Raw genomic sequence first — 18,140 nt, forward strand, 5'->3', positions numbered from 1 at the left:
TGTATAAGCTGTTGTGAAAAAATATTGGGTAAATACAAGCGGTTTTGAGCGGATTTGCTGTGAAGCGATTTTGAGCACTGAATGTATACTCACTTTGTTTGAAATTCCAGGGAAATTCTAAGGTAGGAAATGTTTTTGGATCATATGAAGAAGTCATTAATAAAGTTAACTTGAATTTCTTAGTAATTATCAGCGGTAATTCGGGCGAAATCAAACGTTTACGGTCCCACCACGTAGAAAACAGGGAATCCCTTTCGGTCGGGTCAGGTAAAAATGCACGGTAAGGGGTTCAGCTGCGATTGCAGGATGAGCGGTTTGAAACCGCCCCCCCCCCCTCCCTTTCCCGGATTTTCACTTTTCCACTTATTTTCAACTAGGATTTTCATTTTTTCTTGGGATCGACAAATTGGCACCAGACTTTCGTGCGAGGACAGAAATACTTGTTTAAAACATGGGCTGGGACCCGCATGTCAGTGTAAAGCCATGCGACATGCGTAAATTATCTTCGACGACTCTGAATCGAAAGTGGAACGTGTTCGCGCATCCCGAAAGGATCAATCAACGTAAGTCACTTTCTCTGGACGACTACCAAAAGTCCGAAAATAAACAGAAAGGCTGCATCCACTGCGATCACAAACGAACTAGCCCTATATCGAGATTTCTGCGGATTTGATCTACGAGAAGAGGTCGTCGGATCAATTATAACAAACCCCGTGACTCGTAGTCGTGGTATATAGTGGTCTGTTACGTTACCAGATTCAACTAATGAGGTAAGCATTGGTCTGTGTGTTGTTCTATGAGTTTCCTCATTGTTTGAATGTTTTTTGTAAGGTGAGGACGGGTTTAAGAGGATAAATCATTGATGGCTGTGATTTTCCAGACTCTAACGGAGGTGATAACTCCGAAATGTTAGCTGTTAATAGAGAAAGACCGATACCAATCATGCCTATAGTTCAAGCAAAAAAAGAAAAAAAACCCACCGATCTTTTTATTTTTTTACTAATCTAATTCAACTAAAATGATATTGAGAAAAAGAACTCGAAAAACGGCTTTGTACAATTTTTCCAAAACACAAAAATTTGCAACGTCGAACATATTCGATGAACTCAATGAAAAAACAATGTCTCAGACAGTTTCAACGAAATACTGAGTTAGGATCGCTTGACGGAAAACGAGTTTAGTAGGGTTCTGATTCATTTCTCTCTCTCTCTCTCACCTTCGCTTCATTCAGCGTTTAACAGTTAATTGCAGAAGTTTATGTCTTTACATGACAAAAAATATTTATAGTGGGGGTAGTGCTAGTGTAAATAATATGATGACATTTATTTTAACGAACTTTTTTTTCAAATTTTTTAAATCAAAAAAATATTTCTATATTTATTCTTGATATTTATTTTTTTTCCATTGAACGAATTGATTTCCTTAGAAATGTTACTGCTTAGCAGGCATAGTTAATGATTACGTTTTTGGCTAATAAATAACGACTAATTATATCAGCATAAGGATAAAGGATAAAGTTTCTGGCTTTAATCAATCCGCTTGGGACCCGCGCCACGCCACGTTCACTTCAATTCAGAATCGTTTGAGGTTTACGAACGTGTAACTGGCCTATACAATAACTTACGGGGGCTAGCCGATGTGTCAAGTCAGTGTTTTTATCCTCCCAGACAAATCTGGTACCAATTTATCGACCCCGGAGGGATGAAGGGCTTGGTGAGCTTTAGGGCGGATTCGAACCTCCGATCGATCATGCCGTAGCCATAGCGGAAACTCTTACCGATTGCGCCACACCGCCCAGTGTATCAATATACTGCTATATTAATTAATAATTAACGTAAATAAATTAACGTAAATAATTATACACTTTATGCGTTTTTGAAGTAAAGCAGAGATATCACGAAAAAAGATAAGAAACAGTAAAAACCCGGAGAACGGGATTTCATCGACGAAGACTACATAGATGGATTGTAAGTGAAAGGAAAAAAGAAAAAGAAGAAAAAAAGAGAGTGTGAGTACCGAGTTTGTTAAATTTTAGTGTATTTTACGCGAAAACAGAAAATATCTATCGATGGATGAATGTGTATGATTCGATGACGGAAACCGGTATCGTTAACGACGGAGGAGAATGAAGCAACAACATCTACTATTGCTTTCATCTATCATGCCATCGTATCCGACCAGTTCACTTAGTTTTTTTTTCTTGCTGTAAATAATCAATCATCAAAAATAAACAACTCCACCTGCTTCATTTCAAGTTAAACTGAAACCGGTTTGTCTTAAAGACTTAATGTGTTACAACGACATAAAATTTATTACATCGACATTCATTAAAGTTTATTTTATAAATGATAATCAATCAATCAAATAATCAATTTTATAAATGATCCACAATAAACAGTATGAGTACGATTTTTTTTTCGTGTTTTCAAGCAACATCGTTCTCTCCTCGAGACAAAAGAAAATCTATTCTAATTTATTTATTTATTTGTTTATTCATCTATTTTATCCTTTTCTTTCTTTTTAATTTGAAAAATTCCAGATTTATTTATCACGAAATTTTGCTACTTACTCATCAATCAATGGATGTTATCGCTTCCATTATTAGAACGAAAACAAAAACGATTGATTTTTCTTCAATGGGAATTTTTAATAATTTTTATGTTTAAAATGCTTAAAATGTTTATGCTTAGAATAATTACTAATAAATAAAACAAATACTTTGGTCAAACAAAATCAAACATTTCAATAAAATAAATATCTATAAGAATAAGAAAAATGTAAATATTTACGAATAAAGTTAAAGTTTAAAGTTAACATTAAAGTTAGTTAGTTTTTTTTTGTCGAAGATAGAACAATATTGCTTAAAAATACGAAAAAACTATATCTACGAGTATCTCAGATATTTTTTTAGTATTGTTTGTTGGAATCATGACATGTTGACATGTTATCCTTCTCAAGTAATTTTTTTCTACTTTTACTTTTTTACTAACTAACAATCCTTTAATTTTTTTTACTAACTTTATCAATAACTAACTTTGATCACATTTCCATATCGAACCACACCTTGTCTAACCCTGACTTTGTTTGCGTTGTAGTGTAGTGTAGGCGCTCTGATAACGAAGACCACAGCGACGGCAACGACGGTCATCTTCTTTCAGCTCTTCTTCATTGTACTTCAGCTTTTCGTTCCATCCACACCGCTTTCAACTCCGCCAATTTTCATTCTGGCACCGTGCCAGTGTGCTTGTTGTCACTACAATTCCAAGAAACCACAAGAGAAAGGTAGTAAACAAGTAGGTCTTGCATCTTTCTTTTATATTCCCCAATAAACTACATTTCAAATAAACAAGTAGATTGTGGATCTTTCTTTGGAGTATTTCCTAGCTAGCAAATTACTTAGAAATTGAAGGAAATCTTAGAAATTTTTAGATTTTGAAATGGAACTGCCAGTAGTATAACTTTCAAGAAAAAACCACTCGTGAAAAATTTAGACGTTTTTTTTTTGTTTTTTTTTTGAAAGTTTTGCAACCGTAAGCAGTACACTACAAATTTTGAAGTTTTTCCAATTTTAAAATGAAACTGTCACTATTTTCAAGAAAAACGAGCTATAAACAATTTTGATGCAAATGTTGCAACCATAACCAGTGTTCAAGAAAAGTGAAATTACCAATTTCTACCTTTATGTATGACGTACTGAATTGTTACGGGAATTCAATGTTTTTTTTTTGTATTTTATGTTTTTTTTAGAGAAATAAATATAGAAAAAAGTTTAAGGAAGGTAGCAAACGAGTAGCTTGTGGTTTTTCCTTTTAAATATTCCCTAACTAGCAAATTATGTCGTAGAAATTTTCAGATCTTGAAAAAAAAATTGCCATTATTTTCAAGAGAAAACCACTCGTAAAGAATTTAGACGAAAATTTTTGCAACCATAAGCAGTACACTTCGAAGCGCTAAATGCGTTAATTATACTTTGAAAAGTAAAAATTACAAAATCCTACCCATTTAATTCGTTTTTGTTTATTTCTATTATTTAAGCTCTTATGTAGTGCGCCCCGAGGGATGTGATTCCGTTCATTTCTTCCGAGTTGCCGTAAAAAACGACACGGGAGATGCAGCACGTGCACAAGGCTGGCGCGCTCCATTCAAACTCGTTGCAGAAAATAGCGCGCCGGAACGCTCGAAGCCGTATCTTTCGAGCCGTTTTTCACGGGAATTAGGAAGAAAAGGACGGAATCACCTCCTCCCCTTAATCTATGATCCTGTATGCGAGGACTCCACCCAAAATCCGTACCAGCTCAGATTCGTTGGGTGATGCCTTTAGCGCACTGAATCCGTCCGGCAATTCAATGTTATGTTGGAAATTTTGTGTTTATTATATACGTTATGTTATGTTTATTATTAATATTATATATTTACATATTATTATATATTTAATATTTATATTTTTACTATGGTTATTTATAGAGATAGAAATTACACTGATGCTTCAAATCTGGAAGAATTATTCGATTCTGTCCAAAATTCTGTTTTGCAGATCGAACCTAGTGTGCATCCATGAGCGTACATTCCAAGATAATCGCTGCAACGTTGGATCCACAATGGCGTAGAAGGGTAATGTTTAGTGAGATTCCCATAAAAGAAGAGGTTTACGTTCTCATTCAGGCTATAGATGTTTTTATCTGCTGGAGCGATTGGCTTATTTTCCATATCTATTTATGCGTACATCACTAAAATTAATGGTAAATAGTTACGGCTTCTTTATTTTAGTTACATCTCTTTACGTAGCACGATTAGATCCACCTTACAGTACATTTTTTCTTGCTAGGATCTTGTACTGGGAAGTCCCGGTGCTCAGCGTCAAAGAAAAAGAAGCAACCAGCATTTGATGTTGTCTTTCTTCGACAATTAATGAAACTTCTCAAAATTATGGTGCCGGGAGTGTTAAGTAAGGAGGCAGCAATTATTGGTACGTTTTCATTCCATCAAATAATATCATCACAATAAATTTTAATTAAAAAAAAACTAAAAATCTAAAATTCAAATTTCAAATCTCAAATTGAGCTTAGACGGGGTTGATTGTTAAAAAGGATTTTTGTGCTCTAAGAACGATTTTGCGCTCTAGGTACAGGTCGAGTCCAGTTCGATTAGAGCAGGGTTGAGTCCCACCAACTTCCTTTTGTCCTCGCAACTTCCAATCCGGAGCTCAGAGAACGCGAACAAAATATTTAAGCACTTTTCGCAGTTATATTCCATTATTCTGGACTTTTGAGCCTACATCAGATGATCAGATGAAGGAAAAGGAATAGAACAGGATTTGGTTCCTTTTTTTAATGTGGGCTTAAAATTTACTGAACAACTTTCAATCAAAAAATCGTACTTGTATACTATTTTTTTCCAGCAATCCACTCTGTGATCCTTGTCTGTCGTACGTTTCTGTCAATTTATGTTGCTGGTTTAGAAGGACGGATAGTTAAAGCTATTGTGCAAAAGGTAAGCTGCTGTTATGGATTCGACATTTTTGGGTGGGCAGGATTTTTTTTTTGATGAAGTCCATAGGGTACTCAATGAACTGAAAATATCTATATATGTATTTCTTAATCTTTTTCTTGTTATGTAATACCTGAGTGTTCCTTAAAGTTCTATTGGTAGCGCTAGGTTAGCTTTGCACGTATGAACTGGCGCAATTTCGCTAGAAGCACGACCTCAGATTAAGGAAAAGAAATAGAAGTAGCTGGTTCCTCTATTTAATGTGGCCTCAAAATGTGCTGAGCGACTTTGAAGGTTTGTAGTACGATAAATATGATCTTCTGTTCTGTTTAATCTCTAGCACTGATGAAAAAAAAAACCAAATAAAGAAATAAAGAAAAATAAAGCATGAAATATGAATATGAAAATATGAAATTTGACGGATTTTTGAGAGTCATTTTCCTTCCGATATCTTTGAAATCGTGCCAATATTATTAATCCTGGTACTACGGTGCTACTAAGCCAACAATAACTCGTTGTATTAGAGGAGGGAATTTTATATATTATGCTAGTAATGATGAGGGGTCCCAAATGTTGGACATAGCGGACCAGAAAAAAAAAATCGAGTTTTTTTTTGAATTTTTTCGGAATTGTCGTTCAGAATTATTTACTTATTTGAAATATTTATTTTTATTTGAATAGAAATCCCTATGCATTTTATCATTATTGCGTAATACATGAAGAAAAACTCTTATTTGATCAATTTTTTAAGGATGTCATCAAATTTTCACTCCAATTAACGAAATGGATACTCGTCGCCTTACCGGCCACCTTCATCAACAGTATGATCAGATACTTTGAAAGCGTACTGGGACTCGCATTCCGTTCACGACTCACCTTATTTGCCTACAAACAGTACTTCTCGGTTCGTTCCCTCAACATTACAAATGAAACGAATTTTAAAATCTGACACATAATCAGCGAAATTCTGGTGTTTTGACATTTTCGGATCAATGAAGCTGATCTTCAGATAGGTCTGAACTTTCCAGAAAAAAAACACTATGTGCTTTTTTGAATGAAATGATTCACACTGCAATTAGGAATTCCCTAAGATTGGAGGATCACATAATCAGGCCGATTACGGTTCTTCTTTTTGTGGTTTCATATGTGCTGATGTGAAATGTTAACTAAAATCGGATGAGAATTAGAGAGAAGAAGAATTTATTTAATTAATTTAAAATTGTGCAAATAACATTCTCCTATCTGAAGATAAATAAAATAAAATAAAATAAAATAAAATAAAATAAATAAGATAAATAAAATAATCAAATAACATTCTCCTTTTTGTGTAAAGTTGCGCAAATAATACTCTCCTATCCGAAGATAAAGGATTATTTTTCGAGATAAAAAATCTCATCGGCCCTGAAGGCACTGTTTTGTGTCGGAACAAACGCTAGTTTTCGTTTTGGGACCTTATAGATGCACGTGGAAAGCTCTAGAGGCTTCTGACTGCAAACGAACAAATTGTTTTCTATCTTCCGTTGCGGAATTTTAGTTGAAATTTGAAAAAAATGGCTTTGTTTTAGCAAAAAAGAACTGTTATGGTGAGGAAAATATCCGGATACAATAGATTTGATTCAATAAATACAATTTTACAGGATAAGACGTACTATACTGTTTCCAATTTGGACAATCGTCTACAAAACGTTGATCAGTGCCTGACGGAAGATATCACTATGTTTAGTCAGTCCGTAGCTCATCTTTATTCTCACCTCACTAAGCCAATACTGGATATCGCTCTTATCTCGTACGCGATCTATATTCGTTGTTTTATTCTAAACAAACTATTTACTAGAATGTATTACTGTCGTTTTTCCAGGTTCACATTGGTCAGATACGCGGTACGTCGTGGTGCAGCAGGACAGAATGTGGTTGTACCTGCTGTACTTGCCACATTGGTGGTTGGTGTCACAGCTACCCTCTTGAAAACAATTTCACCCAAGTGGGTTTTGTTTAAGGGCAGCGTATCACGAAAGTTGACGGTGTTACGGCTTTGGGCAAATATAGAGTTTGGGATGTTGAATAATTAAATTAAATTAAATTAAATTCCTACACCTTTTTTTGAAATAGTCTTCATGGTTTTCTTTGAATTTGTCTTGAGAAAGAGCGTGGGAACCGCCTTAGTTTGTACGAGATACGTTAGAACGCAGCTTCCTCGCATACCATCCGGAATCCTCAGCAGAACGTTCATAGGTTTCACTTGACTAGGTTGTTGAAGAGACCTTATTGATTTTCGACCGCTCGCTCGTGGATGCGGTGCGTACAGGCAAGGTTGACGCATTTTCACGTAGCTCCTAGGAACAAACCCCGTTTCCCACGTCGTTTTTCAGGACGCCTATGACGGAAATATTGAGCAGGTTATCAGGTCTCAAGTGGTCATACTTGCCTATTGTTGTTTTCAGGTAGAGGTGTAAAATAAGAAAATGAACTAAAAGGGGAAAAAAGAAAAGAAATAGGGAGCGGATTCGTTGACAGATTCTCAACAACTTTTTTTCGTAGCAGCATCATGACTTTCCTTTCCATTTCTGGCTTTCTTTAAAGTGACAAAAAAAAAGAATTGAATAGAAGACTTGTTGGATTTTTGCAAGGTTCAAGTGTATGTAAAAACAAATTAAGGAAAAGAACTCGTTGTAGACGGGATCACCTCCTTCTCCATAGTCTATCCCGTATACGGACTTTATCCACCTGAAATCCGTACCACCTTAGATTCGTGGGGTGATGCTGCCATTAATGTACTGAATCCCTCCGGTAATTCAATGTTATGTTCGAAATTTTGTGTTTATTACATACAATACGTTGTGCTTATTATTAATATTATATATTTATTTCGTCAATTTCTTCTTAATTGCCGTAAAAAACGGTCCGGAAGTTGCGGCGCGTGCACAAGATTGGCGCGCTCCAATCGAAGTCGTTGTAGAAAAGAATTTGTGCATAATTTGTAGCCATCGAAATAATCACTGTAAAATTTATATTACAGGTTTGGCCATATGGTAGCGGAAGAAGCGAAAAGAAAAGGACATCTTCGTTATCTTCACTCACGAGTTATCACAAATTCCGAAGAGATCGCATTCTACGGAGGCCATGTGGTATGTAAAATCTTTTTTTTTTTTTGAAATGAGATCTGTTTTCCAAGTTACATTTGTGAGATTTGAGAATAGTTCGTTTGAACGTTTTGAAATAAAGAGATAAACAAGAAAATGGTAATTAGACACTAGACCAGGTGTTATTGTAATTTTAAAAATGGAAAAAAACAGGCTTGTGCCGTTGTGGTAGTTCTGAAAAGCGATGTTTGGGCCTTATTTAGAGTTAAATGCAGTAAACTGCACGAAATCAACAGCCTACAAACTCTATATGAGCACCTCTCTCTTATCTGTTCCATACAGTACTTTTTTTTTGAAATTTTGCTATAGAAACGTAACTTCTCCTCAGCTGTCCTGGTTTACTTCTGACGGATTTTTTGATAAGGAGTGTTTGGAGATGGTTTTTGAATTTTCATTTTTATTTTCTAAGAATCGCGTGTATGTTAGATCGATGACGGCTTGTCCATGGGGATTTAAGGGCAGTTATCAGAGAATATCTCAATTAAATCTACTAAGTTAATGCTTAATTAAATTTTTTAAATTAAATTTAAAGTCGCGCACAGAAAAAATAGAGCTTGAATGAAAAACAAAAAATATGTAATGAATGTATTATTTAAAAGCGCTTTTTTTCTCTACAAGGCAGTATATTTGATTTCCTCTGCCGATTTAATTTCTGTCAATTTTTACAATTTGTCAATTTATACAAATATTTATCAGCGGTATACATATTTAACTTCGTCAAACAATTCTGAATGGTCTAGGAAGCGCGGTTTTTTTTTAAAAAAAAAAGTTCTTTTTTTTCTTACAGGCTGAGTACAAACAACTATCCGGCGCATATGAAAATCTTCGGCAACAGATGAAGCTGATATTCCGGAAAAAAATCCTTTACATTACGGTGGAACAATTTCTAATGAAATATGTTTGGTCGGGGACTGGAATGGTGATGATCGCGCTTCCAATACTCTCAGCGGATTTTACCTCTGCTGATAGTAAGTTGAGCGGTTTTTTCTCCCTGAAAAATGAAGAAAAATATAAATATTAACAATAAAAAATTCCGAAAAATCCGAAAAATATATATAAAATTTTAAAAAATTCAAAAAATAAAAAAATTAAATTTCTAAAGAGACTCGAAGATTGGAGGACGAACCGGATGGTGGTGTTTCGGAACGTACACGTGGATTTGCCACCGCCAAAAATCTCCTCTATTCCTCTGCGGACGCCGTCGAAAGGTTAATGACATCCTATAAAGAGGTGAGTATAATTTCAGGGAGTAATTAAGAAAAATACAAAATAAAATACTAGTAGGAGGATGAGAATAATTTTACTTTATTTTTTAAAATTTATTACCTGTATTATATACTAATTATTGTGTTTACTTTACTATATATTACTTATGATCTTTATTTATTATTTATGGTATACTATGTATTATTAATTGTGTACCATATTAAATGCTATTTATCTTTTTATTTATTTATACAGTAATATATTGTTAATTGTGTACTATATTAGATGCTATTTATGTTATTTATTTATTATTTTTATAGTATATATATAATATTATATTATATATAGTATATATATTATTATTATATTATATTAAATATGATTTATTGCATGTATTATATTAAATATTATTTATTTGTCATTTATATCACATATATAATTTATATACTTAGTTATTCATTATTTACAATTATTTATTTATTATTCGTATATTTATTTAGAATATTTATTGTATGTACTATATTAAACTTTATTATTGTATGTTAAATGATAGTGTATTATATTATTTATTGTAAATAAAATATAATATACTATATTTTATTCTACTTACTCATTTTAATATAATATTGCAATATATGTTACTTATTGTATATATTATATTAAATACTATTTATGTTATTTACTTACATTTATATTAGTTATTTACTTTATTTATATTATGCTATTTATTTATTTACTCTTCCTTCTCAAAAATTGCGGTTTTGCTTCATTTTTCGGATAAACCGTCTTTTTTTTTCTCTCAGATAACAGAACTAGCCGGTTACACTGCTCGAGTACATGAGATGTTCGACGTGTTCAACGCAATCAAAGTGGGACCTTACAACCGTAATCTGACGCATGGAAATCAGAAAGGAATCAAACACTGTGAACAGTTTGACACGTCCAGGATAGAAGGTACGTGGTTGGAATTATCTAGGAAGTGGAAATAATAAGAAAAAAAAAACACAAAGGCATATTAGGAGATTTATTGATATGATATTGATATTATTGATATGATATATTGATATTATGTGATTTATTGGATTTCTGATTCTAATCGATTCCCCAATCGTTCGAAAGAAAAACTGGGTTACTGAGAATCCTCAGAATTCCTTCAAAATCGGTAAATTTTTAAGAATATTCGGATCTTATGTTAGCGGGGGCTAACCAATGCATAAAGTCGGTGTTTTTATCTTCCTGGACAAGTCTGGTACCAATTTATCGGTTTCGGAGCGATGAATGGCTTGGTTGGGATCGGGGCGGATTCGAACCTCCCATCGATTATGGTGCAGTCACAGCGGAAAACCTCTTACCAACCGGCCTACATCGCTCCCAGCAAAATTTTATCTAATTTTTATTCTCAAAATCTCATTCCTAAACATACAGTAAAATTGAAACAATACGGATTTCAGGTGAAGTGGTGAAATCCATGGACAACGCTATCGTTCTACATAACGTTCCCATTGTTACACCAAATGGAGATGTTGTAGTGAAAAATATGTCGGTTGAGGTGAGTTACCGCAAATATTCGGAAGAATTTTCGGTTTTTGGATGTACTTTCGGTCATCATCTTCTTATATATGATTAAAAAATCCTAATATGCTACAAAAATTGTTCACATGTAAAGATACAACTATAGAAATGTAGTTAATTGCTCTTGCTGATTGCAGATCAGGGCAGGTATGCACACATTAATTACTGGACCGAATGGATGCGGAAAAAGTTCCTTATTTCGAATATTGGGTGGACTTTGGCCGGTATATTCTGGCAGGGTGGAACAACCATCCACAGATTGTATGTACTATATTCCACAACGGCCATATATGACCCTTGGGACACTACGAGACCAGGTATGAGGAAACTTTCTGTTTATTGAACACTTTATATAGTGTACGACTACCGTAATGGTGCAAAAGCATGTTAAAAAGCTAAATTAACAAAAATTTGACAGTAAGTTGTGAGTTTCTCGTCGCAGAAAAGGATATATGCAGGATTTTCAGCAATATAATAATATTAATATGCTGTTGACACTGTTAACACTATTGACCTATCCTTAAAGGTACCACCCCACGAATCTGGGGTGGATTTCAGGTGGAGAGTTCTTATACGAGATCGTGGATTATGGAGAGGAAGGTGATTTCGTCCATTTCTTCCTAATTCTCGTGCACAAGGCTGCCGCGCTCCAATCAAACTCCTTGTGGAAAATAGTGCGCCGGAACGCTCGAAACCGTATCTTCCGGGCCATTTTCTACGGCTATTAGGAAGAAATAGACGGAATCACCTTTCTTTCCATAATCTACTATCCCGTATAGTCATAACCCACCTGAAACTCGCACCATCCCAGATTCGTGAGGTGATGCTTTTAAGTACATCCTGACTTTGTGATGGAATTATTTAAGGTGATTTATCCTGATACTGCGGCTCAAATGAGAAGCAAAGGTATGACTGATATGGACCTAGCCCATATACTGGATATAGTCCACCTTTCTCATATTGTGGAAAGGGAAGGAGGTAGGTATTTTGAGTTCTTCAAGTCAGGTTATGGGATCAAAATTATTTTTTCTTGTTAATGTTCATCTATTCTTTATCCTCCGTAAATTGAATCTATTCTGAATTTCTGCGTTTTCCTCTACCCGCATTAAAACAAGCTTGAGGATTGGGGTTGTTGCGTAAGCGACTGCGCTCGAAGCGTGTTTCATATAAATTTTTCATTTTTACGATCTGTTCGACGACAAAATTTCAATGAGATCCTGAAAGGAGTATAACTATAACTAGTATTATGTATCAAAAGAGACAAAAACTGAAACTTTTCTCTCCAAACTATCAAAGGAACGGGAAGGAAGAACTCGCATTGTTCGTAGATTGTTGTGAAAGGTACATACATGGGTTCCCCAGATGCCTCTTCCTGAACGATCTATGAAACGATACAGTATCCTCCTCCAATTTCAAATGCTCCTGGATGTTGGGGTTTTGAGGTTCTTTTCCCAATATTTCATTCCTACACACATACATATATAATTATAGTTGGTTAATTATACATACATGCATAAATACATAATATTAAATATAGAAAATTGCGAAAAATTAGAGTATACCAAAACATGCATACATATAAACATCACAAATTGTGTGATTCTTATAATAATAGAAATAAAAAGTAAAGAAAGAATAAAATGAAATAAAAAATAAAGAAATAAGAAATAATAGAAAGAAAGAAATAGAAAATAAAAGAAAAATTACATATAATAACTAAATATAATAGTTCCGTGGAGTGTGTTAGACAGCTAACCGCCCTTACGTATTTGGAATGTCCTGAAAGATTTCGCTTCTAGGATGGAGCGCAAGGAACGACTGGATGGACGTACTTTCTGGTGGCGAGAAACAACGAATGGGTCTGGCTAGAGTGTTCTATCATAAGTAAGCGTGAAAAATTCATTTGCTTGAAATTTGTTCATCTGGATCGATTATTTCTCTTACTTTTTATAGACCTTTATACGCTCTTCTGGATGAATGCACTTCGGCGGTTTCGATTGACGTTGAAGGATGTATTTATCAAGCGATTAAGGATAGTGGGATTACTCTTCTCACCGTTACTCATAGACCAAGCTTATGGTAAATTTTTTTTTCGTGATCAATAGCTTCCTGAATTTAGATCGCTTTAAAAGTTGTGTGTTTCAGGAAGTTCCATACCCATTTGCTACAGTATGACGGTGAAGGTGGGTACAAAATGAGTTGTTTGAGTGATTCGGCTATTGGGGAACGACTTTCTTTGTCTGAAGAGAAGAAAGAACTCGAGGAAAAACTCGGGAAAGTTTCTCAAATGAAAGATCGACTTGCTGAGTTGTGTCAGGTGCGCTTCATTATGGTTTTCCACCTGGATGTTCCTCTACATGGGTTCTTTTCAGATACTCGGAGAAGATACGGAATCTGCTGATCTGATTTCTGACAGTGAAAATGAGTCGTAATACCATCACCTTTTCATCAGAGAACCTCTTCAAAATGCGGCTACAACAGTCCCAGATCATTCCAAATCAGTGTAATAAATGTGCATAAAATTTATTAGTGATTGTCGTTATTCTTTGCCTCGTGCCTCGTATTTGTGGACCTTAGTAATGGACCAGAGAGAGAGGCGCTACAGTATTCCTGGATGTGAGATTGAAAAATTGATAGATTGAAAAACAGGAGTAAAAAAAAAGTAGCCTGTAGGTAGAGGGGTTGTACTCTGTTACGATAAAATAAAAAATGAAAAAAAAATTTAAAAAATAAAGATAAAAATAATAAAATAGGTCCAAAACATTACTGAAATGCCGAACACACAGCTGGTATTTTACTTTTAAGAAGCTTCTTTGAAGATTATTACTCCAGTCTCTCGTGGAAACCTATAACATAACATAAGTTTCATTTATAGTAAGGTCAAAGCGACATGAAACCGCGTACGCAATTGCGTACTCCGCATCTCTCGAGGCGCTTCGGTTGTGCGTAGCGGCTAGGAGAGTGGTGAAACGTTCGCTGGCACCACGACATCGCTGCAGTTTGCGACGGTCCCAACTCGGTCCCGGCTGCTGCCTCCTCCACCGTGCCGTTTCGAGCGCGTACGCAAATGCACCGCAACTGCGCTCGTGTCGTTCCATGTCGTTTTTACCCAACTATAGCTCCGAACTCATTGATAGGTCCAATAACTGAATTTCTGTCATGAAATGAGTGGCTTCTTTTTCTTCTGGATCTTCTTAGTTCAGTGACGGAGCCGGCTCTTCTGGTGAAGTGATGGCATTTCGGTCTGTCCTGTGCTTGATTCGGATGGGTGATAAAGACGGTAATGGTTGAACATGTACGATTCCGGCTTGAATAGCATTCGTTCCTCCACCGTTTGAGGTTCATTTCTTACCTATCTCTCCTTCTTGTGGTAGAATGTCGAATTCTACATCCGAAATTTCGGAGAATGGTCTCTTGGATGAATGGTAATTGATCTTATTCTTATGGGATCTATGTACCTTTCTCCGTTTTCGCTAGGAACAGGGAAATTTGGGGGGTGAGGGGCTAGAAATAAAAATGTTTTCTCCTGTGTCACCTCTGCTCCCGTTGTTCCTTGATTTGCTTGAGCGGGCACCGGTAATACTTCCATTTTTCCTGCGCGCGAAGGTTGATCAGTAGCTTCTCTTCTCGCGAAGGACTCGAAAAGCATCATGTCTTTCCTTGACGATAAGCTCTGACCATAGGATCGGCGGTTTTCCTGCAGTGCGTTTAAGATCGCATGTTATCCAGTCGCTTACGGCTCTGGTCCAACGATTGTCGTTGAAATGCACCATGTGTCCGACCCCCCTTATTTTGCTTTCCTTAGCATATGTGGCAGCGTCTGGCGACGTGGCAATATTAAATTCTTTTTTTCAGGACTATTTTGGCTCTTATATATTTGAAAGAGAACTGGATAGCGATTTTCACTGCACTTATTGTCACAGTTTTAGTAGTGACTATGTTCAACAAAATAGTTTCTCCGTACTTTCATGAAACTTACAGTGAGGTTTTTTTTTTCTGTTAAATTTTGGTAATTGAGTTTTTATATAAAACAAGTTCTCTGTTAAAATTACTAATTAACAACTCGTAAAATTTGAAAAAGGGTAACTCTGTGACTCTTAGTGCTAATCCCGTCACTCTGGTGATGAATTCTAGGGATTTTTTTTTTCTGCTGATTTGTCCAAGCTGTGTAGTTAGGACTGGTATTGATCTTTTTTTATCAACAGCTAAGGTTCTGCGTTATCGCTTTCCTCAAAGCCATTAGGGTAACTTATCCTTTCAAAGGCCTCATCATTCTAAAGCAGAATCATTTAAACAAAGAGAAAACCCAGAAAAAAAAAACACTTCTGGCACTTACCTCATTCGCTAAATCTGGTAACGTAGCTCTATCCTCAAAGGCATCACCCCACGAATCTGAGGCGGTACGGATCTCAGGTGGAGTATTCTCATACGGGATAGTAGATTATGGAGAAAGGGGGTGACCCGTCCATTTCTTCCTAATTGCCATAAAAAACGTTCCGGAAGATGCGGTGCGTGCACAAGGCTGGCGCGCTCCAATCGAACTCGTTGTAGATAATAGCGCACCGGGACGAACGTTGTTGAAAATAGCACTCGAAGCCGTATCTTCTGACCCGTTTTTTACGGCCATTAGGAAGAAATGGACGGAATCACCCCCTCTCCTTAATTTACGATCCCGTATACAAATGTTCCACCTGAAATCCGTACCACCTCAGATTCGTGGGGTGATGTCTTCAACCACGTACCATAACTATGAGTGACAACGGTATTTTTATATGGGACCCAGCGATCCGCCCTGTAGATCCAAACCCGCACGGGTCTTGATATGGGGCTAGTTCTTTTGTGATCGAAAAAGAAGAAGGAAAAGGAGTCTGGGGAACCAAGAAAAATGCACAGTTCAGCTGGTCAAAATCTCCGTGTCAGCCAAAGTTTGTTTTTTGGTAGGAAACGCAGAAATAGCGGGAAAATGACGGGAGTCATTGGTGAAATATATCTCAAGTTGTGGTACCGCAATTTCATTTTTATAGCTCTTTAGTCTTTTTTGGGAAAACAGTATTGATTTCCCAAAGAACCTAATGGAGAAAAAGAAATTAAACACAGCAAAAGCTGAAAACTGAAACGAAAACTGAAGTGAAAACTTCAATGCTACTATGTGTTTAGGAAGAGTAAGGATGTTGTTTTTTTTTTCAGAGCGGTTGTTGTTCTATGACTCAGCATTAGACCATTTAAAGGATGTATTAGAAATGGATTACGACGTTCTTTGGAATCAGCCAGAATTTTGCCTTGCTTTTTTAAAGGTTTGTGTTCATGTGGTTGTCGTGATTCCATATAAGAAGAAAAAGGGCCGCCCTCAGGGTACCACTTAATGCGAATGCTCGAAAAATCACAGAATTTTCTGGGAAAAAAATATAGGAGCTTTGAAATGGTCTAAATTTGGGTGGCCAACTTCATCGGGAACAGACACAGACTTCTGTAGCAGATTCTTCAGAGCATCCTCTCTGTGTTAGTTAAAGTTACAGGTCTTGATGGAGAATAAATCTCTAGATTGCTGCATTTTGGTTCCAGTAATTATTTTTGTAGTGCGCATGTTCGACTGCCCTTGAATCTTCAGCATCTGGGGTGGTACGGGTTTCAGGCGGGTAATGCCTAGGCGGGGTCGTAGGCTGTAGGGAAAAAGGTGATTTCGTTCATCTCTCTCTGTAGACGGACGACCACGGAACGCTGTTTCTTACGACGTCTCCTATTGCAGCGCACCACCTTCGCATCCCGCTCTTGCGCCCCGCCCCCACCTGCGATTCGTCGAATGAACGAATGAAATGAATTGCCTATCGGAGCGTCCGAATGAATTCTCGATCAATCGCAGGTGGGGGCGGGGCGCAAGAGTTTTGCATTGCAACAGAAGCTGTCGTAAGAAACAGCGTTTTGGGGTCGTTCGTTTACACTGATACGGGATGGGATGAAAAGAATCATCCTCTTCCCCACAATCTATGACCCCGTATAAGTATTACCCGCCTGAAACCCGTACCAACTCAGATTCGTGGGGTGATGCGTTTAATATGTAGTTTTGGTTGGTTTGCTTGAGCTGTAGCCACGTCTAGTATTAACAATAATAAAATAATAAAATAAATAAAATAGTAGAATAAATAAAGCAATACCAATCTTGACTACCAATCAATACAAATACCAATCAATCAAAATTACTTTTGTGTTATGTTAGAATGGAATTTTTTCTCGAACAACCTAACACATAAGTAATGGATTTTTAAAAACCTACAAAAAAAAACAGACAAAATACGTGCGAACAGAAAATACCTGCTATTTTTCAGTTCCATGAAGCGTATCAGACATTTGTATCAGTTGCCCGATCTGACTACAGCGGGAAAATTTCCAAAGTCTCTCGTTATAATAAATACACCATCATAGAACTACATTAATAGAAATTTATTAACGTTTTGTTCAAATCGGTGAGAATAAAGCGTTTTGACGTTTATATGTTGGTTACTTCTATAAAAAATGCATTTCACCGTCTTTGTCGTTCCTCTGGGTTCTTCATCGAGCAGCCATTCCTATCATTTTGAAAAAAAAAATAAATTAATTACTATACGTATTATATTATTATATATGTTATTATATACGTACACGTATATTATTATTATATTATTATATATTATTATTTCATTAATATGAAAACTACTATGTTTCTTAAAATGAGTTTGTATGGCTAACGGTAACTACTTA

At 36.0% G+C, this 18,140-nt stretch overlaps 2 protein-coding genes across 3 annotated transcripts; both read left to right on the forward strand.

The window, feature by feature from the left end:
* Positions 1-1,701: 1,701 nt before the first annotated feature.
* On the forward strand, positions 1,702-13,837 carry RB195_000245 (uncharacterized protein; the record flags this gene model as incomplete). Of its 2 annotated transcripts, XM_064196481.1 has the most annotated exons (21): positions 1,702-1,713; positions 3,180-3,293; positions 4,535-4,546; positions 4,573-4,611; positions 4,670-4,739; positions 4,826-4,966; positions 5,399-5,490; positions 6,239-6,391; positions 7,125-7,273; positions 7,346-7,468; positions 8,504-8,612; positions 9,415-9,595; positions 9,730-9,857; positions 10,637-10,787; positions 11,285-11,382; positions 11,543-11,722; positions 12,272-12,383; positions 13,205-13,289; positions 13,359-13,484; positions 13,551-13,722; positions 13,778-13,837. In XM_064196481.1, the coding sequence occupies 21 exons, from the start codon at positions 1,702-1,704 to the stop codon at positions 13,835-13,837; spliced, it is 2,307 nt and encodes a 768-aa protein (XP_064052361.1). The 2 variants fall into 2 exon arrangements, with proteins under 2 accessions (XP_064052361.1, XP_064052362.1); XM_064196480.1 differs by lacking the exons at positions 1,702-1,713; positions 3,180-3,293; positions 4,535-4,546 and having other exon boundaries at positions 4,555-4,611.
* Positions 13,838-14,780: 943 nt separating this feature from the next.
* On the forward strand, positions 14,781-17,836 carry RB195_000246 (uncharacterized protein; the record flags this gene model as incomplete). Its single annotated transcript, XM_064196482.1, has 4 exons — positions 14,781-14,830; positions 15,261-15,385; positions 16,593-16,699; positions 17,729-17,836. 4 exons carry the CDS (start codon positions 14,781-14,783, stop codon positions 17,834-17,836), a joined length of 390 nt encoding a protein of 129 aa, XP_064052363.1.
* Positions 17,837-18,140: the final 304 nt, after the last annotated feature.

Source organism: Necator americanus, chromosome IV (genome assembly GCF_031761385.1).
Source record: "Necator americanus strain Aroian chromosome IV, whole genome shotgun sequence".
NCBI lineage: Eukaryota > Metazoa > Nematoda > Chromadorea > Rhabditida > Ancylostomatidae > Necator > Necator americanus.